General features: G+C 38.5%; 1 protein-coding gene across 4 annotated transcripts in view; it reads left to right on the forward strand.

The window, feature by feature from the left end:
* NIN (ninein) overlaps window positions 1–24,371 on the forward strand; it is a 100,444-nt gene that overhangs the window by 50,332 nt on the left and 25,741 nt on the right. For 3 of the 4 annotated variants that reach the window (XM_079118846.1, XM_079118845.1, XM_079118847.1), the window contains exons 8-24: window positions 618–764; window positions 1,234–1,401; window positions 1,880–2,016; window positions 2,362–2,502; window positions 2,805–2,979; window positions 5,492–5,602; window positions 5,978–6,067; window positions 8,174–8,312; window positions 10,201–10,322; window positions 11,565–12,070; window positions 12,945–15,089; window positions 16,377–16,502; window positions 16,615–16,684; window positions 18,134–18,340; window positions 20,698–20,811; window positions 22,805–22,927; window positions 23,566–23,679. In XM_079118846.1, coding sequence (XP_078974972.1) covers window positions 618–764; window positions 1,234–1,401; window positions 1,880–2,016; window positions 2,362–2,502; window positions 2,805–2,979; window positions 5,492–5,602; window positions 5,978–6,067; window positions 8,174–8,312; window positions 10,201–10,322; window positions 11,565–12,070; window positions 12,945–15,089; window positions 16,377–16,502; window positions 16,615–16,684; window positions 18,134–18,340; window positions 20,698–20,811; window positions 22,805–22,927; window positions 23,566–23,679 — 4,635 coding nt within the window. The remainder of the gene's footprint in view (window positions 1–617; window positions 765–1,233; window positions 1,402–1,879; window positions 2,017–2,361; window positions 2,503–2,804; window positions 2,980–5,491; window positions 5,603–5,977; window positions 6,068–8,173; window positions 8,313–10,200; window positions 10,323–11,564; window positions 12,071–12,944; window positions 15,090–16,376; window positions 16,503–16,614; window positions 16,685–18,133; window positions 18,341–20,697; window positions 20,812–22,804; window positions 22,928–23,565; window positions 23,680–24,371) is intronic. The other variant, XM_079118848.1, reaches the window with a different exon arrangement.

Here is a 24,371-nt window from a genome sequence, read left to right on the forward strand (position 1 = left end):
AACCATCTCCAAGGCAAGCCTATGGATGGGGCTGGGGTCCAGTCTCCCTTGTTAGAGGATGAGGCCTACTTGATTCCTTTCAGAGGATGTAAGAGTCAGTCAAAGCTTCCTTGAATTTTGTCTCTTTGAACCCTTCTTAGAACACACACAACCCATCCTACCAAATCTTTGTCTCATCTGAGCTACAAGCCAATTTCAAAATTTCATATAAGCCAAATATCACTTAGAGTTGCCACAGTTTAAAAACATGATGAATGGCCGATTAATTTCAATTATTATGACGCTGGGAAGCTACATCTTTATTTTTTAAATAAAATTTTAATTTGCAAGTATAATACATAACATCATTAAAGTTTGCCTACTCTAGGAATAAAAGAAAGTTAATTGCTTTAAATTATGGAGATTAAAAATATAATTTTACTTAGTTTGGGTGAGCGAGAAGGTATATCAATACTGGAAAGGGAAGTGCATTTAGTTGAAATGAGGGTAAAGGGACATAATTATATTTCTGGAGTCTTAGGATCAACAGTGGTGCTGATTTCTGTTGACCAGAAGTGTATCCTGGGCCTGTGTTATTTTCAGTGAAGCATCTAAAATATGTGATGGCTCTTTTTTAGATGCTTGAAGAAGTATTTCACAATCTTGATCCTGATGGCACAATGAGTGTAGAAGATTTTTTCTATGGCTTGTTTAAAAATGGAAAATCCCTTACACCATCAGCATCTACTCCTTATAGACAACTGAAAAGGCACCTCTCCATGCAGGTAAGAATATTTTCTTTGTGAATCAAAATTAGAACCCACTTAGTACTTTCTAATGAAGTAATCTGTTGTCTGAAGCAAAATAAAAAAAGAGTGCAAAGCAAAAGGACAATAAGAAAGACTAAACTGTTAGGAAGAAAAGCTGGGTTTGAGAAACGACCATAAATTACAGAGTGGGAAGGCCACTAATTATGTCTCTTGATGTCAACTCCGGGTCAGAGAAACCTGGTGTTAAGTGGAGACACAGCCCGTCTATGTCAAAGGACTCTCTTCCAGAACAGTTATTTCTGATAAGCTTTGTAGTCTTGGTTCACCTAGGAACAGAGATCAAAGGCACTGCATGAAGTATTTTTTCCTAGTAGTGTAAATTAAATTCTGCTCTCTGTGGTCAGGACTAACTAGTTTCAGTCTTGACTGCATCCAGTCAAAATGCCTGGAGTCCAGCTGATTTGCTCAAGTCTCTCTCTTCCAGTCTTTCGATGAGAGTGGACGTCGTACCACAACCCAATCGGCGATGACGAGTACTATTGGCTTTCGGGTCTTCTCCTGCCTGGATGATGGGATGGGCCATGCATCTGTAGAGAAAATACTCGACACATGGCAGGAAGAAGGCATTGAGAACAGCCAGGAGATCCTAAAGGTGTGGTACCTAAAATGAAAAAAATGGCAAATCTGGGAAACTCAATTTTTTTAACTCTGATTCAGTTCGATTTATCTTTAATGATTATTCTATTCACAAGACCTCAGAAACAAGAGGTAACTTTTCCTACCCTCTTTAAACAAGAGTCTGCTGCTAACTTTTTTCTATATATTTTAACCCCAAACTTAGCGACATGAGAAATATGCTTAACTGATCTCTAGTTGTTAAAGGTGAGAGCTATACTACGTGTGTTTATCTATAGTATCAGTATCTTTTAAAAAGAAACAAACATGTTGTATTTTCTTTAGAAAAAAGCTGTTGTGTTCTGGATTGTTCCCAAGTAGTTACTAAAGAAATATAATCACCCAATTTCTAGGCTGTATTGAATTCTTCAGGTTTATATAACCTTTACATTTTCTGCTTTCAGAAGGTCGATCTTATGGTTTATCTTGAAATTGTGCTGTGTTCTGATTTCCAGGCCTTGGATTTCAGCCTTGATGGAAATGTCAACTTGACAGAATTGACCCTGGCTCTTGAAAATGAACTTTTGGTCACCAAGAACAGCATTCACCAGGCAGCTCTGGCCAGCTTTAAGGCTGAGATACGGCATTTGTTGTGAGTTGAATGGAAAGTTTGCCTGTTCCATTCCCTTTCCTACCTGTCCAACGAGTTGGTTGGGTGCCTTCAACAAACAGTCTTCCATTCTGTATGCAATGTGGCTACTCTTCCATATCTTCTGCACAGATCTTTCTTAAACTGTAGGAAAATGAGGTGGAACTTAGATTGGCATGTAGGCTTTTGAAAGGAACTATGGAAAACCTTTTTGCTTGGGGAGGGGTTTGGTTGTCTTGGTTTTTTTTTTTTTTTTTTTTGTATTAAGCAAGCCAGATGAGAGCTCTTTTGGATCTATTTGTTGCTTAGAAACAGTTTCCTGTTAACTCAGTGTATTTCTGATTCTAGGGAACGAGTTGATCAAGTGGTCAGAGAAAAAGAGAAACTACGGTCAGACCTGGACAAAGCTGAGAAGCTCAAGTCTCTCATGGCTTCAGAAGTGGATGATCACCATGCAGCCATAGAGCGGCGGAATGAGTACAACCTCAGGTACGATGGTAGGGCAAGGGCCAGGTCCTTTCCCACCTCACCCTGCCCACCCAGCCCAGGGCAATGGTTCCTGCAGGCACAGGGCCAGAACAGAGTAAGAAATGCTTTACCTGCCTGCCTGTTGGGACACCTGGCTGCAGAGATTTAGTTGTGGTCAAGCCTCAAGAAAGCAAGACACATTAGGCATTTTCTCAGAATGCTTCCCATCTCAATAACTCTGATTCCATTTTTGGCAGATCCATATACCATATAGGGAACTCCAGGGGATCTGACAGCTGCTTGTAAATTTTCCCTCCTCACAGGAAACTGGATGAGGAGTACAAGGAGCGTATAGCAGCCTTGAAAAATGAACTGCGAAGAGAGAGAGAGCAGATCCTACAGCAGGTAGGCAAGCAGCGGTTGGAACTCGAACAGGAAATTGAAAAGGCAAAAACAGAGGAGAACTACATTCGGGACCGCCTCGCCCTCTCTTTAAAGGTAATTTCTTCAAGGGTTGGGATCCCTTCTGGGGTTCCCACATGCAAAGTTTCAGCTCTGAGAGGGCTAGTCCACACATGGCTCACTCCCATACATTTGTCCCAACATGTCATGATACAAACTTGTCAGGGACCCTGCTAGGACCTGAATTTTAGGGGTATGCAAGCTTCTGGTGTGCTGACAGGGTTGTAACTAGGTCTTCAAGGCTGTTAGGCACTTGACTGACACCCTCATTCCAGTAGATTGTCCTCCTAGCCTGTCTGCATCTTTAGACACTTCCCCTTCTCTGCCCACCCACCTTGTTCTCTGCAGATGAACTCACCTCTTGCCACACAGAGGTCTCTGTGTTTCTCATGGCCTCCATACATGCCTCTTCTCTCATCTGTTCTTCTCTTTCCTCTGTCTCAGTGGAGGAGTGGACCTCAGTGGGCTCAGACAATATGGTAGAGGGGCTCTGGAGTCAAGACTGCATGGCTCATATTATGGGTATTTGTACATATTGGAATACTTTGCCAAATTTAGTCAAACTATTTCCTAATGTACAGATGAGCACCATAAGAGTTATATCAAATGATATGTACATGGTGTCTGGAAAATAAGTACTTCAGAAATGCTACTGTTGCTGTTGTGAAATGTTCCTGAAACTTCACACATCAAAAACTGAGCCAGTTATGATTCCTAATCATGCAATTCTTTCATCTCCTGAATTTCCTCCTTAATGAACATCATCACCATGCACTCTAAGTTCCAGGAGTTAAAATTCTCAGTCATCAACACTCATCAGTCTCTGAGTTGTGCTGATGCTCAGAAATGCCTCTCAGATTTTTCCCCAGCCTCTGATTAGACTGAATTCATCATGATTTCTTAGATGATTGATGTGGGCCCTAACAGTCCCTTCTCCATCTCTCCTACCTCCATATGGCTATCCATACTAAAGATTAGTTATAATCATGCTGATAGTCTTTGTCAAAAGAAAAAATAAGACGGTGCTAGTACTCGAGGCCTCTGAAAGAGTGCCCATCCTCACACCTTTCTAGCTCAGCTCCTGCCAGCAGCTCCCAGCACCATGCCCCTTCCCCTCTGCACTCAGGGACAGAGTACTTTTATACTCCTTCACTGCTTTCCCCAATACTGCAGGCCATACCTTTGCATTCCCATTACATTTACTCTTTTGTCTTCATAGTGCAGTTAACTGTTGTATCATAGTTGTATGCATATCTGCTTCCTTCCTTGAGCTCCTGATTGTTCCCTGTGATTAGTAACAGTGTCTGATTGGGCATCTTTCAGAGCACCAGAACAGCACCTGTGATACATAGAGATTGTTCCTTATTATTTTAGTGTTGTATATTTAGATACACTTTGAAAGGCTAGAGTATAGAATTGGCATTTTTAGGGGAAGGTAGCATTTTTTTTAAATGCTTCAAGTACATTTTTTTTTTCCTTACTCCATATTGCTATGTGAGGGTGTGAACAAGAAAATGTTAAAAATATACTGGCTCCATATTCTTTTGGCAAATGTACTTTGGATATAACATTCTTCCAATCAGTCTTTACCGTTGGAGAAGAAAATATGTCAAATAGCATGTCTGGGTTTTTTTTTTTTTTTTTTTTTTTTTTTTTTTTTGACAAATGTGGGTAGAAATCTTTCTAAAATGTACTTTACATACAGATCCTTTTAAATTAAACTTTTTGTGAGTTTTGGTTGATGTTATTGTAACTTAAACATATAAATATGAACTACTTAAATGTATAGATTTTACATCCTTAAACCAAAATTAATTTACAAATAAAGTATAAATCAAACTATGAAATGGAAATTGATTTTAGAGTTACTCTACTTTTTATAATTTTTCTGAGTTCTCTTCCTGGTGGCTGGACAAATTACTTTGTAACAAGTTTTTTTCATTTGACAATATTTTAAGAATATTTTCATGTTATTTATAATACTACAAATGAAACACCACTTATTTAATTCATATGCATTAAGTATAATAAACGTTTTCAAAAAATATTCTAGTGCAGCACTGTCCAGTAGAAATATAATACAAGCAAAACACATGTAATTTCAAATTTACAAATAGTCATATTAAAAGGTGAAATTAATTTCAAATCATTTTACTTAATCCAGTATCTCTAAGGCATTATTTAAAATTGTGATCAGTATACAAAGAAATTACTGAGCTATTTTATATGTTTGTACTCTGCAAAGTCTGGTGTGCATTTTACACTTAAGGCACATCTTAGTTTGGACATATTTCAAGCACTCAGTGTTCACATGTGGCTGTTAGTGGCTAACATAATGGACAGCACATTTTTATGGAATTTTTTTTTTTAAAGGGCACACGTTTGGGCTCAGGGTTAGATGTCATCTTTTTTGTGTTTATTTTTGTTTCCATATAAGATGAGCAAATTTTCTTCATTTAGAGCACTGACTTATGCTTCATATAAAATGATACAACAGTTTGCTTATTTCTTAATCTGTGCCATATTTAATTTCCCTAAATTTCTTCAGGAAAACAGTCGCCTGGAAAATGAGCTTCTGGAAAATGCAGAGAAGTTGGCAGAGTATGAGAATCTGACAAACAAACTTCAGCGAAATTTGGACAATGTGTTAGCTGAAAAGGTAAATCAGTCTAAATCTGATTTCCTGATGGGCTGCTCAATGTGTTTTTTATTCAAAAGAGCAGAAGCAATGCCAGGAACATTTTTATTAGGGAATTATTTGGGTACCTAAAGGAAGTTGTAACTTTGCAGAGATATAATTTAGTGGGTGGTTATAAGGGAAAACATTGCCTGGCACTGAGAAGTGATCCCTGCCTGAGTTGAACACATTGTTCTTGTATGTTCTCCCTGTCTTCCGATTGGTGATGTTTCTACTTAAGTACTGCATTCCTTTCTGCTCAAGAGCATGGGCGACACAGAAACTGGGGCTTTGGTATGTGATAGTTCAAAGAAGGACATTTGGAGTAAATGACGGTTTTGCCCTTTCACCTTCTAGTTTGGTGACCTTGATCCCAGCAGTGCTGAATTCTTTCTGCAAGAAGAGAGGCTGACTCAGATGAGAAACGAATATGAGCAACAATGCAGGGTAAGTGGCTGGAGAGAACACGTGAGTGGGAGGGGCATGCATGCAAACCCCAGCTCACCTTTTCCTGGCTGCATGACCATGAGCTGGTCACTTCAACCTGTGGGTGCCTCAACTTCTTCTCTATAGGACACCAAAAACAAGAGGATCTACCTACCCATAAGGTGGTTGTGAGGATTCAGTGAGCCAGTGTGTATAGTGCTTAAGACAACCATGGACATAGTTAGCACTTACATGGAAGTCAGTATTAATATTCTTAGTCAATATCCTGAAACAGGAAATCTGCAAACCTGATTTAGATCTGCTTTTTCTAAGTCATAAGTTACTAGTGCTTAGAGGAAGGTGTAGTTTTATACTGAGTAGAGGAATATGATATGGCCATGTTGATGGCTTTTTCCAAAGTTAACCTTTCCTGATTAATCATTGCAGACTAATGTAGTGTAATTTAGTTTTGTCCTGTGTTTTTTTCTTTTTTCTTTTTTGAATACATTCCTTTTTTACAAAATGCAAATGAAGCAGTAACCATTCAAGTGTTTCTGTAGTAAACCATTCCCGATATCTACCAGAGAGAAACACTCTTTTAGACATATCTCTGTTTATTTTCCTATAAGCTTAGGAATTTGGGATTTTTTTTCCCCTTAAACCAGAAATACTAGTTTATTTTAACAAGGCAAGTAGAACTGAGTTCTACCTGCTTTAGATAAAAAAATTGCACTTGAGCAGAGGTAGGAAAAGCAGATCCCTCCTGGTGAGCGTGTTTCCAGCCTGCCTTCTCAAGCTCTTTTGAGAAAAGAAACATTTCTTTTGCTTTTATAATTAAGTTGTAGCTCTTGGTCCTAATCAAGTGGAGTGTTTGCATTCAGTGTCTTTAAACGTAATGAATTCATCAGTAAAATTCATCCCAGTCCATTCACTTTTTTTTTTAAACAACTTTATATACCATACATTTTACTCATCTAAAGTGTACAATTCAATGTCTTTTATTATATCCGCACAATTGTGCGATCATCACCACAATCAATTTTACAATATTTTCATCACCCCAAGAAGAAATCCCTGTTCCACCTAGCCAGTCATTCCCATGATCGATAGCCCTAGGCCATTTCTGTTCTACTTTCTGTAGGTTCACCTAATCTTCATTTTCACACAAATGGAATCAAATGATGGTGTGGACCTTTGTGACTGGCTTCCTTTACTTAGCATGACGTTTGTTCATCCATGTTGTTAAGTGTTTCAGTACTTTATTCCTTTTAATGTCTGAATAACATTCTGTCATACGGATATATTGTTTTGTTTATCCATTATCAGTAAATGAACATTTGAGTTTGGGGGGCTCTTATAAATAATGCTACTATGAAAATTTGTGTGCACATTTTTATGTAGACATAGATTTTCATTTCTCTTGGGCATATACCTAAGAGTTGAACAACTGGGTCATATGGTGACTCTGTATTTGACCTTTTGAGGAACTGACAAATCTCTTCCATCTAACATTTCCATCAGTAAGAGAGTTCCCATTTCTCTATATCTTTGTTAACAGTTATTATTCTGCATCTTTTTTGATTTCAGTAATCCTAGTGGGTGTTAAGTGACATCTCATCATAGTTTTTATTTGCATTTCTCTGATAGTTAATCATTTTGTGGATAGTTTTATATACTTACTGGTTGTTTATCTTCTTTGGGGAAGTATCTTAAGAAATACCTTAAGATATCTTAAAGGAGCCTTCGTCCTTTGCCCATTTCTCGTTGTTTTTTGTTTGTTTGTTTGTTTGTTTGTGGTGCTGGGGATTGAACCCAGGGCCTTGTGCATGCAAGGCAAGTACTCTACCACTGAGCTATATCCCCAGTCCTGACCATTTCTTTAGTTGAGTTCCTTATATTTATTATTGAGATGTAATAGTCTTTATGTATTCTAATTACAAGTCCCTTATCAGATATGAAATTAGCAAAACTTTTCTCCCATTCTGTGGGTTGTCTACTTTTTTGATGGTGCCTGTTGAAGCACAAAAGCATCTGTTTTGATGATGTCCAGTTCGTCTGTTTTTTGTTGTTATTGTTGCTTGTGTTTTGGTGCTACTTCTAAGAACTGTGTGGGTTTTTAAACCACAGGTATTACAAGACCAAGTGGATGAACTCCAGTCTGAACTGGAAGAATATCGTGCACAAGGCAAAGCATTCAGGCTTCCCTTGAAGAACTCGCTGTCAGAAGAACTTGATGTTAACAGCGGTGGCATTGAGCCTGACCAGGGTAAACACATTCAAACACTTATCTTTTCAGAGTCTTTGCATTTGATCTTTGTCTTTAGAACTGGGACTGAATGTAAAATTGCAAACTGGCAACCTGAAGAAAAACAGCCTTTGTCAATGTACATTTTGAGCTCTTTCACTTGTGGTCAGTTTTTTATCACTGAAGTCTTTTTATCATTGAAGTCTTCATGAGAATATGTCCATCCGATTTTGATATGCATCAACAAAGGAATGAAAAAAATCAAACCACAAGAGTATTTGCTTTGATTAAAACAAACAAACTGCAAAGCTAAGAACCCATGCCTTTGGAGTGTTAGAATTCAGAGGCAGAGCCATTGCCGAATCCTTTCTCTGAGAGTGCTTGGCTGGTATGAAGATGGTTTTGGAGGGTGAGCCAGCCACAAACCACAGAATCTGCAACTGGTTTTCTTATGCTGGCTATGCTAAATGCCTCTGTTGCCTCTGCAAAATAACAAATAAGATAAATAAGGGTTGGTTGCCTGTGCCTTTGAGGAAGATTTTGAGGGGCAAGCTTGGAAGGCAGATTTGTTTGGGAACCATCTTACCTTCACTCCCAACTCTTTCCCCCCATCTTAATAGCCTCTTTGCTCAGATGTGTTGAGTTCAGATTTCAGGAAGGGTTCAAAATCAGTTCCTCTGTTATAAATAGCTTTCCTCTCTGCTACTTGAGTGGAAGTATGTTTCTCACAAAGTTGGTTCATTCCTCCCCTACCTACTTACTGTTGAACCTACTTACTGTTGAATCAGCAGGGGGTGGAGGAGAGCAGCGGAAGAGATCTTCAGTCCTTTTCTCTGATTCTTGGCCCACTTACTCTAGTCAACAGTGGAGGCCACCTGACTGTATGAAACACCTCAGCAGCTTTTCCACCCAGCTGTTGGGTTGTGCTCTTCATGGGTATATGAAGCTGTCCTCTTTGAGTGGTTTATATCCATGGGTTGATTCTCAACTGGGGATATGCCATATGATAGGGAGCCCAGGACAAGCCTGTCAATCCCAACTGCTAGGTCTATGCCCAAGAGGAGTCCCTTTCTCCCATCTGCCTCTTCCCACATGAAAAACTATTTGGGGCTTCCCTGCAAGGGATTTCTACCTAATAGTAGACATTATATTTTGTAGACATATAGTATTTTGGCACTTGCTCAGCCCTCGACTTGGTCTTCACCTTCTCAATGTCCTCATCAGTCATCATGAGCAGTTTCAGAGGTATACTAACGTGGCGGAGTTGTGAATTTCCCCCTAACCCCCCAAAAAACTGCCTGAATCCAGGTTCCAAACTATGCCGTTTTTCAGCTGATAATTTAAGATGAGGATTCAACAGGAAATTCAAATGACACCAAGTCTTCTTTTTTGTTGAGTGATGAACTGAACATCTTGACCCATGAACTCAACTCCTCAAAGCCTGGCAGCAAGTGTGCTGGCCACTCATTCCCCTACCACATTGCCCTTGTGCTAGATCCCCACCAGTAGTTATTGTATGGCTAGAAGGCTGGTTGGTTTGACCAAACTTCTTATGCTATTCCCTCACCACATAGCATTTTCATTAGGATGAGGTCATGTTTAAGCAGTTATTTCCACACCTGTCTCTACCTACAGTTTAAAAAGGTATATTCCACTAAGGTTGGTACATTGTTTATACATGAAAGAATCTGTTCACCTTAGTTTCTTGTTTGCCCTAATGCTTGGAAAGAGAAGAGACATCTCTTGGCTTCTGTTGTTTTCTATAGCTCACATCTGGGGCAATTCAGGCTGAAAGTTATTTCTTAGGTAAATTAGGGTGCCCCTCTTCCTTAGGGTACCCCTCCTGAGATGCCAGATTGTGTTATTGAAAGAAACTGCCACAGGATCAGCAGGTCCCTTGTGTTTTCAGGGCTTGGTTCTGAAGAATGCAATCCACTCAATATGAGCATCGAGGCTGAGCTGGTCATCGAACAGATGAAAGAACAATACCACAGAGACTTGGGTCACGCAAGACTGGAGCTTGAAGACAAGGTAAGTTTCTCTTACCAACCCAGATCCCTAATTTCTTTGATCTCTGACAACCACTTGCATATTGGGCATTTCCAAATCTTTTTTTCTCACACAGCAGCACTTTCTATGCATTTCTTCCTGTGTCTGGTGGTTACCAGGTGCCCACTTCCTCAGGCTGAGGGGCAAGGCCTTTTCCTCCTGAGAGAGTTTTTCCAAAATGTGATATACTCAGCCCTGCTCAGAGGCTATTGTGTTATTTCTAACTTGTTTAAAAAAAAAAAAAAAAAAAAAAAAAAAAAAAACTTCAATATCTTAATAAAATTTAAAAATCCCTTTGATGTAGCTTTGTGTACTGAATTAAGTACAAGTTGTGATCCTTGGCCTCCAAGCATGGCACCATGGAACTTCCACTTACATTCCCAGTCTTCTCTGTTGCCATTCAAGGTCTTATCCTCTAGCCAAACTGGGTGTTTTGCTGTTCTCCATCAAACTCTGCCCCTGTTAGCTCACAGTGTTACAAACTGTGCTGTTATTACTGCTTTCTGCCTCTTGAAAATCTGCTTACCCTTCAGGGTTTGCACCAAATACTGCCTCTTACAGGAAGTCATTCCTGAATTTTCTAACCAAATGTGATTTAACTCCCCATGTTACATTGTAGTTCTTTTTTCTATACTTTTTATATTTGATATTCTGCCTTGTGTACTTGTCTTATCCATGTCTAGAATAGTTTCTCCTCATTGGCAGGAACTATGTCTTAGCCAACTTCACATTCCCTTGAGGCCTGCAGGGTATATCATAGTGCCAATAAATATTTGAATTAGTTAAATATTGTAAGACCCGGGCTGGGGAGATAGCTCAGTTGGTAAAGAGCTTACCTTGCAAGCACAGGGCCCTGGGTTCAATCCCCAGCACCACCAAAAAAAAAAAAAAAAAAAAAAAAATTGTAAGATCCTAAAGTTTGCAGTTGGAAAAGGAATCATGGGAAGATAAAGGGTAGCTAGCGCTATGTTAGGGTCTGTCTAGTTCTTAGTAGAGTTGCTCAGAAACTGGTATAATTCAACCAAGTTAAAACAAAACAACAACAAAAGCAAAATTTGCCAGACTTAAATATCTTATTGAAGGTGTTTTTGAATTACGTTATTTTCAAACTAAATGTGAAAATTCAGGAATGATCATAGGGCAAAATACTTACTGCCCCCACCACCTTCCTTTCCATGGCCTCCAACTGAACAGTCTTGTGGTGGTTTCCCTGTCTGCTTTTAGGTGCGCCATTATGAAAAGCAGTTGGACGAGACCAGGCTCGCCTGTGAAAAGGAGCAGGAGACCATGAAACAGAAGTACGAGCATGGCATGCACACCTTGGAAAAACAAATAAGTGACCTTCAAAGCGAAATTGCAGAACTCCAGGGGCAAGTGGTGGCACTGAAGGAGGCACACCGAGAGACCTGCTGCCAGCATGAGGAGGAGAAGAGGCAACTGCAGATGACGTGGGATGAGGAAAAGGCTCGCCTGCGGGAGGAGCTGAGGCTGGAGCACGAGCTGGAGCTCAAGGCCAGACTGCAGCAGGCAGAGGAAGGCTTTAGCCAGGAGAGGGAAGGACTCATCCAGAGTAGCGCCTGGACAGAGGAGAAGGTGAGGGGCTTGACTCAGGACCTAGAGCAGTCTCACCAGGAGCAGCTGACGAGCCTGGTGGAGAAGCACACTCTTGAGAAAGAGGAGTTGAGGAGAGAGCTCTTGGAAAAGCACCAAAGGGAACTTCAAGAGGGAAGGTAAGAATGTGAGGGAAGCCGAGCATTCCAGGTGCGTCCTCTCAGGGCACCAGAAGCTCCAGTCAGTGAAGGGGGCCTGGAAAAGCCAGAGGGCAGAGTGGCCCATGAGTTATGTAGATGCTTCTTAAAATTTCCAACCATTTTATAAAAAGAAAAGTTGTCCTGGTATTAATATTTACTCTGTCTCCTAAGGCTCCAGATGAAGATAAGATGATCCAAAAGGTGGTCTCTTCCTACTTTAGTTCTATTGCTTTCTAAGAAAGGCTATTTATTTATAAGCTAGATTCTGAGCAGTTACATTTCCTCCAAGAGTTACAAAATGGCACTCTGCTCACCTTCCTCATGTGAAATCCCAGGTACATTTGAGGGCTTTGGTGCTTCACACCCTGACAAACTTAGTGCTACTTTCTTAAATAAGAAGCAAAACCAAAGTGAACTTGTTAATATGTGTGATTTAAGTGACTAATATCCCTTAATGCATGCTTAATTAAAATGAAGCAATGTTTTGTACTTCCTTCCCAAGTTAGGGATTAGGTCCATACATATTTGATCATTTCATGTGAAATACCAGTTTAAGATTTGGATCTAAAAATCCATAAGTACATTGAGGTCTATGCCAAAGAATTGGTTTCATAAATTTCCTCCTAACTTCAGAGAGATAAGTCTTCCAAATTAATCGTGGTTGCCAGTATTATCTTTTAGAAATGAGATTCCTCCCCGGTACACGTGAAACACAGAGGAAAAAGTTAAGATCATTTTTATAAAGCATTCCAGTTGTTTGCTTGGCAGGCTCCTCTATGCATGGAAAAATGTGTTTTGTTTGTTTCTGGAGTTGGTGGCATTTTCAGTAATACTTTACGTTGACCACATCTAGGGAAAAAATGGAAACAGAGTATAATAGAAGAACTTCCCAGATAGAAGCCCAGTTTCAGGCTGATTGTCACAAAGTCACCAAGAGATGTGAAAAAGCTCTGCAAAGCCTAGAAAGGCGCTACCGCCAAGAGCTGAGGGACCTCCTGGAACAACAACTGGAGGAGAAATCCCAATGGCAGTTTGAGAAGGACGAGCTCACCCAAGAGTATGCAGAAGCCCAGGAGCAGCTCAAGGAGACTCTTCAGAGAGAGAAAACGACTTCTCTGGTCCTGTCCCAGGAGAGGGAGATGCTGGAGAAGACATACAAAGAACATTTGAACAGCATGGTCCTGGAGAGAGAGCAGCTGCTCCAGGACCTGGAAGACCTGCGGAATGTATCCGAAAGTCAGCAAAGCCTACTGTCTGACCAGATACTGGAGCTGAAGAGCAGTCACGAGAAAGAACTGAGAGACCGAGAGCAGGTCCTATGCCAGGCAGGAGCCTCAGAGCAGCTGGCCAGCCAGCAGCTTGAACAGTTACGAATGGAACGTGACCAGGAGAGGCAGGAAATGGTGGCCAAGCTTCTGGCCATGGAGACCGTCCACAGAGTGACCTGTGAGAAAGCAGATCGAGAGAGGGCTGAGATGAGCACAGAAATCTCCAGGCTGCAAAGCAAAATAAAGGACATGCAGCAGGCAGCAATTCCTCTCTCCAGGCTTCAGGGTGGTTGCCAAGCAACAGGAGGGGATGAGGAGGAAGGAAATGGGGCCATGTCCCTACTTCAGCAAGGGGAGCAGCTGTTGGAAGAAAACGGAGATGTCCTTGTAAGCTTGCAGAAAGCTCATGAACGTGCAGTGAAGGAAAATGTGAAAATGGCTTCTGAGATTTCCAGATTGCAGCAGAGGCTACAAAAACTAGAGCCAGGGTCGGTGATGTCATCTTGTTTAGAGGAGCCAACTACTGATTTTTTTGGAAATTCTGTGGAACAGACAGAGCCATTTTTATCCCAAAACCAAATGAAGCAAGTAGAAGGTGAAACTTCACGGTGTAGGCTGAGTGACTTGCAAGACGATGAGGTCCAGCACCTGGGGAGTACAGGGACAAGCTCTGTACAGAGACAGGAGGTCAAAATTGAGGAATCTGAAGCTTCCATAGAGAGTTTTTCTGAGCTTGAAAACAGTGTGGAGACCAGGACTGAATCCTGGGACCTGAAGAATCAGATTAGTCAGCTTCGGGAGCAACTAATGATCTTACGTGCAGATTGTGACCGAGCTTCCGAAAAGAAACAGGACCTACTTTTTGATGTTTCTGTGCTAAAAAAGAAACTAAAGATGCTTGAAAGAGTCCCTGAGGCTTCTCCCAAGTATAAACTGCTGTATGAAGATGCGAGTAGAGAAAACGACTGCCTCCAGGAAGAGCTGCGAGTGATGGAGACACGCTATGAGGAGGCCCTGGAGAACAACAAAGAGCTCACCACAGAGGTTTTCAGGTTGCAAGATGAGCTAAAGAAAGTGGAAGAAGTGACTGAAACATTCCTTAGCCTGGAGAAGAGTTATGATGAGGTCAAAACAGAAAATGAGGAGCTAAATGTTCTGGTTTTGAGACTTCAAGGGAAGATTAAAAAACTGCAGGAAAAAGCAGCTCTGGAGTGTGGCTCCTTCTCCTTCCGGGAAGCTGGTTTGGACAACCTGAAGGTCGAGCGTGATGAAAAGGTACTTGAATTCAATCAGAGGCTTGAAGAGTGTATGCCTGAGGTTTTGAGGGTATGCCATATTATAGAAGAATGCAACCAAGAAAACCAAGGCCTCGAGCAGGGCAGAACACGAATCTCTAAAAAAGTAAAAGCATGCGAAATCCCCCAGATGTATGGAACAATTCAGACACATCAAGAAAATTCCAGAGGTGGGAATCAAGATATATTGAAGGAAAACCCTGTTCTCCTAGGCCTTCAAGATACGCATGTTCAGCGTCAGGCTACAATAGCAGAATTAGAACTGGAGAAACAGAAGCTACAGGAGCTGACTAGAAAGTTGAGGGAGAGAGTCACTACCTTAGTTAAGCAAAAAGATGTACCTTCTCAGGGCGAGAAGGAGGAAGAGCTGAAGGCAATGATGCATGACTTGCAAATCACATGCAGTGAGATGCAGCAGAAAGTTGAACTTCTGAGGTAACGTATGTACATTCTAGACTTCGTGGAATTCCGCAGAGCACCTGATCAAATCTAACTTGCACTGCTTTCCGTGCATAGAGAAACTAACCTGTTAGTCTTCAAGAAGAGATCAGTACCCTAGACTTCCTTCTGCTTCTGTGTCATATTAACAAATAACCTTGCCTAAGAGGCATTCCCTTCCTCATAGCAAATAAATGTTGTTGATATGGAGTGTGAAAGTTCAAAATGGAGAGTGTTTGCTGTTTAACCACATGCATCACCACTGTACGACTTTACCTTTTTTCTGGCACTTACTTTTTTTGGATGGATTGATATTATTTTGCTCAATGTCAGTTACTTTCCTCATTTGATGAAACATGTTATATGAACGTGAATGCCTTTTGTGTACTATTAACTCACTTGGTAGATTAAAAACTCTCTTCTTGTACTAATATAGGAAAAATGTTTTGTGGCCTATAGTTTTTCACTTAGATCACTTAAGTGCATGCTAATATTCTAAAAACAATGGAAATTTGTCTTAGAACATACACTTGTACCAAGGAACTCCTAGTTTCTAATAAATATACTTGAAGAGTAAGAGCAAAGATAAAACTAATTTGAACCATTGCCTACTTGAATCTATGAAAAATAATTGCATCAGTCTTCCAGCCAAATTGACTTTTAAAAAATCTTGTAAAATATTACATCATGTTTAAAATATCTTAATGGTATAAAACAAAATAATTCAATTCTGAGTATAGTTTCTCTTCTTCCTCAGGCCATTTTTAGTTCAAAATATCAGTATATAATGAGATGACAGAATCCCAAAGTAAACAGTATACGTATTTCAGTGTGGCCCTTTTGAATAATATAGTAAAATTTCTTTCAGTAGGTCCCTGTGGGCCTAAAACTAAAGCTCATATAGCTACATGATCCAGTTTATGTCTACTCAGAGCAGGGAGGCCTTGAGACTAAGATAAATAAAGCCATTTGCTCAAAGCACTATGTCTGCCATTGAGAAAATCAACCACCAGATTGATACTGAGTCTCAATGCCCATCTCCATGCTCAAGCTTTTTTTAGCCATACTTCCCTAATGTCTTTTAGTGAAATTCTTACTTCCCAAGAGAAGTGAATCAATATGTCAAAACTTGATTTCCAAGGACCAAGAGACCACTAATTTAGACTTCTCTTTTTAACTGGCATGCAATACTTACTTTATTGGAAGTTACTAGAAAATATTTTCCAAAGATGCCAGATGACTGCCTTGTAACTTTTTTTTTTTTTAAAAATCTCTGTACTTCAGATATGAATCGGAAAAGCTTCAAGAGGAGAATTCTATATTGAGAAATGAAATTACTACTTTAAATGAAGAAGATAGCATTTCTAGCCTGAAATTAGGAAAATTAAATGGATCTCAGGAAGAACTGTGGTAAGACATAGCATACTTGAATTTTCTTAAGACATTTTATAAGGACTAAAAAGCTATTTAACTTCAATTTTTATAGCCTAACTCCTAAATTACATTTTCACTTTTCCTTTAGGCAAAAAATAGAAACTGTAAAACAGGAAAAAGCTGAAGTTCAGAAAGTGGTTGAAAATTTAAAGAAACAGGTGAGGAAATAGTATTTCCCATTTTCCTTTTTTTATTTGAAATTTACAAATTTACAGAGTAAGTAAATATATTGCTAGACTAGTATATTGCTAATGACGGTAAAGTTGTAAATTCTGAGTTTAAAAATGGGAAACTCGCCTCCTATTGACTAAACTAGGTTCCTGTTTAGAAAATAATATATTTATTGTTTCTAGATCCTACATACTTAATGCAAACTTTATAACCAGGGGGGAGCTGGGATACCTCTAAAGCTCTAACCCTTGTGCAGCTTCAGTTAATGTTAGTTCCTTTCTTTTTCCTCACCATGATTAAAATAGAAAGATAAGGACAGAATTTCACAGATATAGAACGCCAGCTAATCAGCATATCGTTTCACAGAATCATAATTTATTCAGATAGCTTGTGCCATTCAATGCTCATTTTATATAATTTTACAGTATGTAGTTGAACATGGGAAGAACATTCAAGATTATGTCTGAAATAGTCAAAAGACAAGGACATACTGGGAAAAGAGTATTTTTCAGCATTTAAAATGTACAGGATTTTAAAACCCAAATAGATTTTGTACTCTTACAAAAAATGGTAAAGCTCAGTTGAAAAATAGGTAATCAATATGAATGCTCTAATAATACAAAATAATACAACACATAAAAGATAGTTATCTTCATAGTAATAAGGGAAGTTTAAATGAGTTTCTTTTTTTCCTCTATTGAACTAGCAAAAATTAAAGGTTGATATCATCTAGGATTTAAAAGGTTGTGAGGAAATGAGAAATGCATTGTCTATAGGATTGTAAACAGATAGCACTCTAAAGAACAGATTTGGGAGCCATCCATCAAAACAATAATGTACATGTATTCCTTCTAACCCAGCAACCCTGCTTCTAAAAAATATTATCCTAAATGTAAAATGCTACCATATATCAAGGAGTTGTTTTCTCATGATTAAAGGAAATAATTATAATAAACCTTTATTTCTATCAGTGCATGAATGACTAAATACAGTATGGAAAATCTTGCTACATGGGATATCCTACAACTATAAGAAACTCACGGTAGTTTCCAAACACACTGGGAAAGATAAGCCTCTGTAAGATATTAAAAGTGGGAAAAGCAAGCTATCCAAACATGAAATGATCTAATTTTTTGCTTAAAAAAAGAGAAAAAAATCTCTATGTGTATATGAGTTTTGTATATTCATAGAAAAAGATCTAGTAGTGTATATATCCATTTGCAAACAATGGATCACCCTGAAAATGGCATTAGACTGTGTCTTCTTCATACACTTCTGAATGACTGAATTTGTAATAATGGGTATGTATCTTTTTGTTATTATTTATACATAGATTTAAACTTTATATAGAGAGGGAAAAACAATTAGTCTCTAAGTCTGTTTTTTAGCAGAAGTAGGGTAACAAGTTTTAAAACGTGTATTTCAATTTTAATTAGATTTCAGATTTAAAAACCAAAAACCAACAGTTGGATTTGGAAAATGCAGAGCTTAGCCAAAAGAATTCTCAAAACCAGGAAGAATTGCAAGAACTTAATCAACGTCTGGCAGAAATGCTATGCCAAAAGGCAAAAGAGCCAGAAAACAAGGAATGGGAACAAGAAAAGTCTGATCTGAAAGAAGAACTGGAACACTGTAAAGTGCAGGTATGATCTATAGCCACCCCACAGCTTTTCTGTCTTTCGTCTTTTTGTTTTTTTGGTTTTTTTAAAGGAAATCTCAAGAACTAGAAGAAATGCTTGTTTTAAATTTATCATGCATAAAATGTTAATAAATTAAGACAGTGTGGTACTGGCACATTAATATCTACTCCAGATAAATGAATTGGAAAGTCTAGAATTCAACTCAATATAAATGGAGGGGCTGGGGAGATAGCTCAGTTGGTAGAGTGCTTGCCTTGTAAGCACAAGGCCCTGGGTTCGATCCCCAGCACCCAAAAAAACAAAAAAAAAAAAAAAATATATATATATATATATATATATATATATAAATGGATACTTAGTATGGTTAGTCCTCTAATATGTGGGTTCCACATCTATAGGTTCAACTAACCCCTAATCAAAAAAAATTTTTTTTTTAAATTGCATCTGAACTGAACATACAGAGTTCTTTTACTTTGTTATTATTCCCTAAATAATACATTATAACAACTATTTGCATTACATTTACACTGTACTAGGTATTATAAGTAATCTGGAGATGAGTTAAAATATACAGGAGAATGTGAATAGGCTATATGTAAGTACTATGCCATTTTAGGTTTGGGTATTTGTGGAGAGCCCTGGAACCAGTCTCTCACATATGCCTAGGAATGTATATAACAAAGGTGGCTTCTCAAACCACTCGAGTAAAGATGGATTTTTTTAATAAGTGGTATCTGAACAACTGAGTAAACATTTGGAAACAAATAAAATTAGATCCATATTTAATAGCATAAACACGGATAAACTCTAATTGGATTATGAGTCTAAATATAAAAAAATAAAACAGTACAAGAACTAGAGGAAAACATGATGGGTGAATTTGTCCTTAACCTTCATTTTAAAAAGGCCAAGTATGACTCTAAAACCAGGGGCAATACAAGAAAAAAGTGACTCTATTCTTTATGTGATTTTTTTTTTGCCATGCAAAAATTTTAAAGTCAAAAGACAACTGACCAAGTAGGAGAAAATATTTACAACATACACTGCAGAGAAAAGAGCTCATACCTCTACAAGTAAAGGACTCTTAAAAATTAAGGATAACAAAATCTGATAGCAAAACTGAAAAGAGATCTGAACAATTTATAAAAGACATAAAAATGATCCTCAGAACTATGAAAAATGTTCAAAATCAGTCATAATTAAATTAATGTAAATTAAACAACACTAATACATAATTTTTCACCTAAAAGATGAACAGTAACTTTAAAATATGACAACAAATTCCGCTGGCCACAGCTGTGGGAAAAGAGACATTTTCATACATTACTGGTAAGAATACAAACTGATATCATCCATGTGGAGGTAAATTTGGCAATAACTAACAAAATCACATTTATATTTACCTTCTGCCCATCAATCTCTCCTTCTAGGAGTATACCCTAAAGATGTACTTGCAACAATACCAAAAGTCATATGTACAGGGTTAGTCACTGCCACATTGTTTGTAATTGCAAAGTAGTGGAAACAAACTAGATGCTCCTACACAGAGGAGTGGTGGAGGAGATGTGGTGGGTACATCCATGCTATAAATAGTACTGTGCAGGAAAAAAAATGGGAAAGATCTCTATATGAAATTATTTCTAGAACACAATGTTAAATGAAAAAAGAAAAGTTCAAGAGTATCTCATGTAAGAAAGGAGACATTAGAAAATACTCATATACCTACTCATTTTCATGAGACTGCTCATCCCTAGAACTGATTTATATCCTCTTCAAGTACTCTCCCAAGAAATGCACAAATGAAACCATTCAAGATGTGGGGACGGAGAGAGTACCAAAACAGAACATAAACACTGCAGACGAACCTCTAACAGTGTGCATGATGTGGCCACACTGGGGAAGAAAAAAATCAAATAAATGGGGATAATTTACAGAACTGTAATTAATAAATGTGATGTGGAAAGAGAAACACAAAAAATCATCCTTAGGCAAATTATGACCCAATTATTACCCAAGTAATAATTATTGTAGCCAGAATCCACAATAAGACATTACAATTAATAAGCAGAAGTTTGGGAAGCAAATTGAATAGTCTCAAAAGTTTTTCTGACAAGAAGTAACCCCTCAGTGGAGAAATGTACAAAAACTGCCTTAGGAATCCTATTCATGCTATTTAAGTGGAGAGCCTTTTAAGATAGCTTTAGTGAGTTCCTTTAAACATAAGGACAAAGGTCATAAAGCAGCCTGTGGTTGAATTGGTGTCATTGTTTCCTTAATACTTACTGCCTTTTGTGAACCTAGTCAGTTTCCCTAGCCTGAGTGAATGTGTCTATTATTTGACTTTTTTATTTTTCTCTTAGTCTTCCACTTTAGTGTCTTCTCTGAAAGCAGAACTTTCTGAAGTTAAATTACAGACCCACATTGTGGAACAGGAGAACCTCCTTCTCAAAGATGAACTGGAGAAAATGAAACAAGTAAGGCTACATACTGCTAAGGGGGTGCTGAGGAAGCAGACCGTACCCCATAGTCTGGTGTTTCTAGCCACCAAACGTCCTTTGCACTGAGTCCCCTCAACTGGCTTATTGCTTAGCAAAACTGAGGGCTTGAAGGACAAGTTCATTTGCAAATGCTCCTACTAGTAATTCTTCACGTTTTGCTCTAGTTAGATTGTAGATGTAAAATTCTATTACTGTAAATGAAACCTAACCATTTCAAGATAAGGAATTGATGGTTCTGCTTTCTCCTGGCCAGATGAAAAAGTAGCATTAGTTTGTGTAAAAAGGAGGTGACTTCTCCTAACTTTCCTTACTGTTTACTCTGATTTGTGAAGACACAGGTGAAGCTGGTGCCTCTGACAGCCCTTCCTTATAATTATTTCATAGGGCACCAGAACCCCTGAGTAAGGGAGGGTCAGCCCATTGTTGTTGCCTACAACTTGGACCTAGAAAGCTTGTGCCATTCTGTATGGTATCATGGTTTAGAGCTTACAAAGCGCTTCTGTGCTTACTATCTATTGCACTGAAAAGAAACACAAATAGCATTAGCAGGAATCACATGTCAGTCTGTAGACATCCAAAATGGTAACAAGCTTTCTGGGAGTTTGCAAGGTCATGGGTAAAGGAGAAGACCCTCCATTAATGTTTCCTTCTGGCCTGTTCTTCCAAAGTATGTTGGATTTGTTGCCAGTTGAAGACAAGATTCAACCAGTAAAATCTATTTGTCATAACTATTTTTAAAGCCAAATATAAAAGAACTTCAAGCAGAAAGTAGAAAGATGACCCTATCAGAATGATTGTAAAGGATTGAAAAATGTGAAATTCATTTGCAAGGGTAGAAAATTAAACATTTATAAACTGTGGGGAATGGTTAAGGGTTGTAAGAAACAAGTGACCTTTTTAAATTCATGATTCTTGACAGGGTTGAATGTGAGGCTTGCTTCCTGACCCCGGCACATTTGGCAATGTCTGAGGCCCTTCTGGTTTTCACACAAATGGGGATATAGTATTATTGGCATCTAGTGGGTAAAGCCCGAGATGCAGTAAAACAACCTAGAGTGTACAGGACAGCCCCCACAACAAAGAATTATTCAGTCCAAAGTGTCAGTAATGCCAACATTGATGCTGCAAAGCAATAGCCTGGTTTGCCTTGATTTCATAATGTGGAGAGGAACAAACCAGAGTATTTATGTCAGCAACACATTACTGGGAAGTCAGCTTAGGCAGAAGGGCACATGGAACAAGCTGGAAAACATAGATTGTTATATCTTTAAGCCTGCCCTTGTGTTATACCTTGTATGTGGTTCATGCTGCTGCTATATTCTTGACCAACATTTTTAAAAAATATTTTTAGTGCTGGCAATATAGCACATCACTTAGAGTGCCTGACTCGCATGCTCGAGGCCCGGGTTCGAGTCCCAAGCACTGTGGGAAACGGAAATAGCAAACAAACGAAAAATATTTTTAGTTGTAGACAGACAATATACCTTTTTTAATTTTTTTATTTATGTGGTGCTAAAAATCGAACTCAATGCCTCACACATACTAGGCAAGTGCTCTACCACCAAGCCACAACTCCAGACCCTTGACCAACATTTTTTGAAAAAAGATTTTTTCCTAGTTGAAAAAGCATGAGAACAATATAATGTGTCCCTGCATGCAAGTTAAATGGATGGCAGAATGACAGTATGTTATTTTACCCTGAAGGTGAAATTGAAAGCTGGGATCATTATTTAACAATGTCTGTCTGAGTCCATCTGAGCAGACATTGCAGCAGTGAACTGAGGAGTGAAGAGAAGCCAGCAGGGAACAGTTTGTTAAAGTTAATTATAGTCTGCAAGAGTTTATATGTCCTCTGAAATATCTACAGATAGGGAAATCTCAGCAGCCATGAAAACACCCTGTTTATAAATACCTCTTTATAAACACAGCCAGGAGATGATGGCAGGGCTCATTTGTTTATCTCTTACAGCTGCACAGATGTCCTGATCTCTCTGACTTCCAGCAAAAAATTTCTAGTGTTCTAAGCTACAATGAACAACTGCTGAAAGAAAAAGAAGCTCTAAGTGAAGAATTAAATAGCTATGTGGATAAGGTAGTAAAAACAGTAAAAATTTACCACATCACACTCTAAAGAGCATTTCTCCATGGGCACTCACCTGTGGGCCACCCATGTTAGCCTTACTGTTGCAGAGTTTCCTCATGAAGCCAAAATTGTGACACTGTCTCATTTTAATATATCAGGGTGCTGCTTAATATATATTATATATATAATATGTATATTATATATATAATATCCACATATAATACCATTGTTCTGTGTAATATAACTAATAAATTATTTTTAATAATCTGAAATCTACTTCATAGGCTTCTTTTTCTATTATAGTTTCTTTAGCAGATCCAAAAACACTGCTTTCTTTCTCCCCACCCACCATATGGGCATTTTGTGTTTTCCTGTTTACAGTACACTCCTGAGATTTCTCATTGCCTTTTAGCTCACCATTTCCTACCATCAAAATATGAAGCAGTAAGAAAAAAAAAAAAAGGAAAATCCAAAATTTGAAAGACTCAAAATTAGAGGTAGAACAGAGTCAGGAAAACAACTATTTTTCCTTGCCCTGCTCCCCACATAGATGGTACTTGTTCTTGACAGTGTAAACAGAGGCTGATAAAATGAGGCTAGGTATGTTTGCAAAAATGCCTTCTGACCTGCTTCTCTACCTGAAACAGGTGGCAAAATCAAGACGTTTAGAGCATAGAATTGCTACAATGAAGCAGGAACAGAAGTCTTGGGAGCACCAGAGCGAGAGCTTAAAGTCACAGCTGGTGGCTTCACAGGAAAAGGTATGTGGACAATTCCTGAAATCCAAATGGAAAGAATGCTCCAGGTGAGAATGGCCCAAGAGGACTTGGAATGATTACATAGAATCAAATTTTATACATGTATTTATTGCATAAATATGATACAAACAATATTTCCTTCAAAGTTCTTTAATTATGACGTTACTTATTATGAAAGCTTGAGAATAGTATATCGAAATCAGTGTTTGTTCTCAATTTAGAAACAGAGTTTCTAAAGCAGGTTCATGCCCTATTAAAGATCTCTAATCAATATTCCTTTTATAAAATTTAAAATTTTAATTGAAGTATATATGAGATGTCAGTGTAAATAGGATTCTACAAGCATACATTATTATTTTCAATGAGGAGATTCTTTACAAAACAAATACCACAGGCTACAATGCAGTTTCTCCAGGACACAGTGAAGTCACCTGTTGTGGTGCCAGTTGGCACTCTGTTCTGTCAGTTATCACTTGGCGATCTACCAGGTGACTATCAGCAATACTCTGCTCCAGATGTAGTTTATCATTTTCCTAAACATAATTTAGCATCCTGTAAACATACATAATATCCTGGGTTTCCACTAAGCTACTGAAAAGAGAACTGGATATAGTAAAACAGAGACAGGAGCGTTGGAGTTCTCTAGTCCCTGTTCACTCGTTCCTGGACGTGGTGGTGAGACTGTGAGGTTTGGG

This window comes from Sciurus vulgaris (assembly GCF_902686455.1).
Source record: "Sciurus vulgaris genome assembly, chromosome: 2".
Classification (NCBI taxonomy): Eukaryota; Metazoa; Chordata; class Mammalia; order Rodentia; family Sciuridae; genus Sciurus; species Sciurus vulgaris.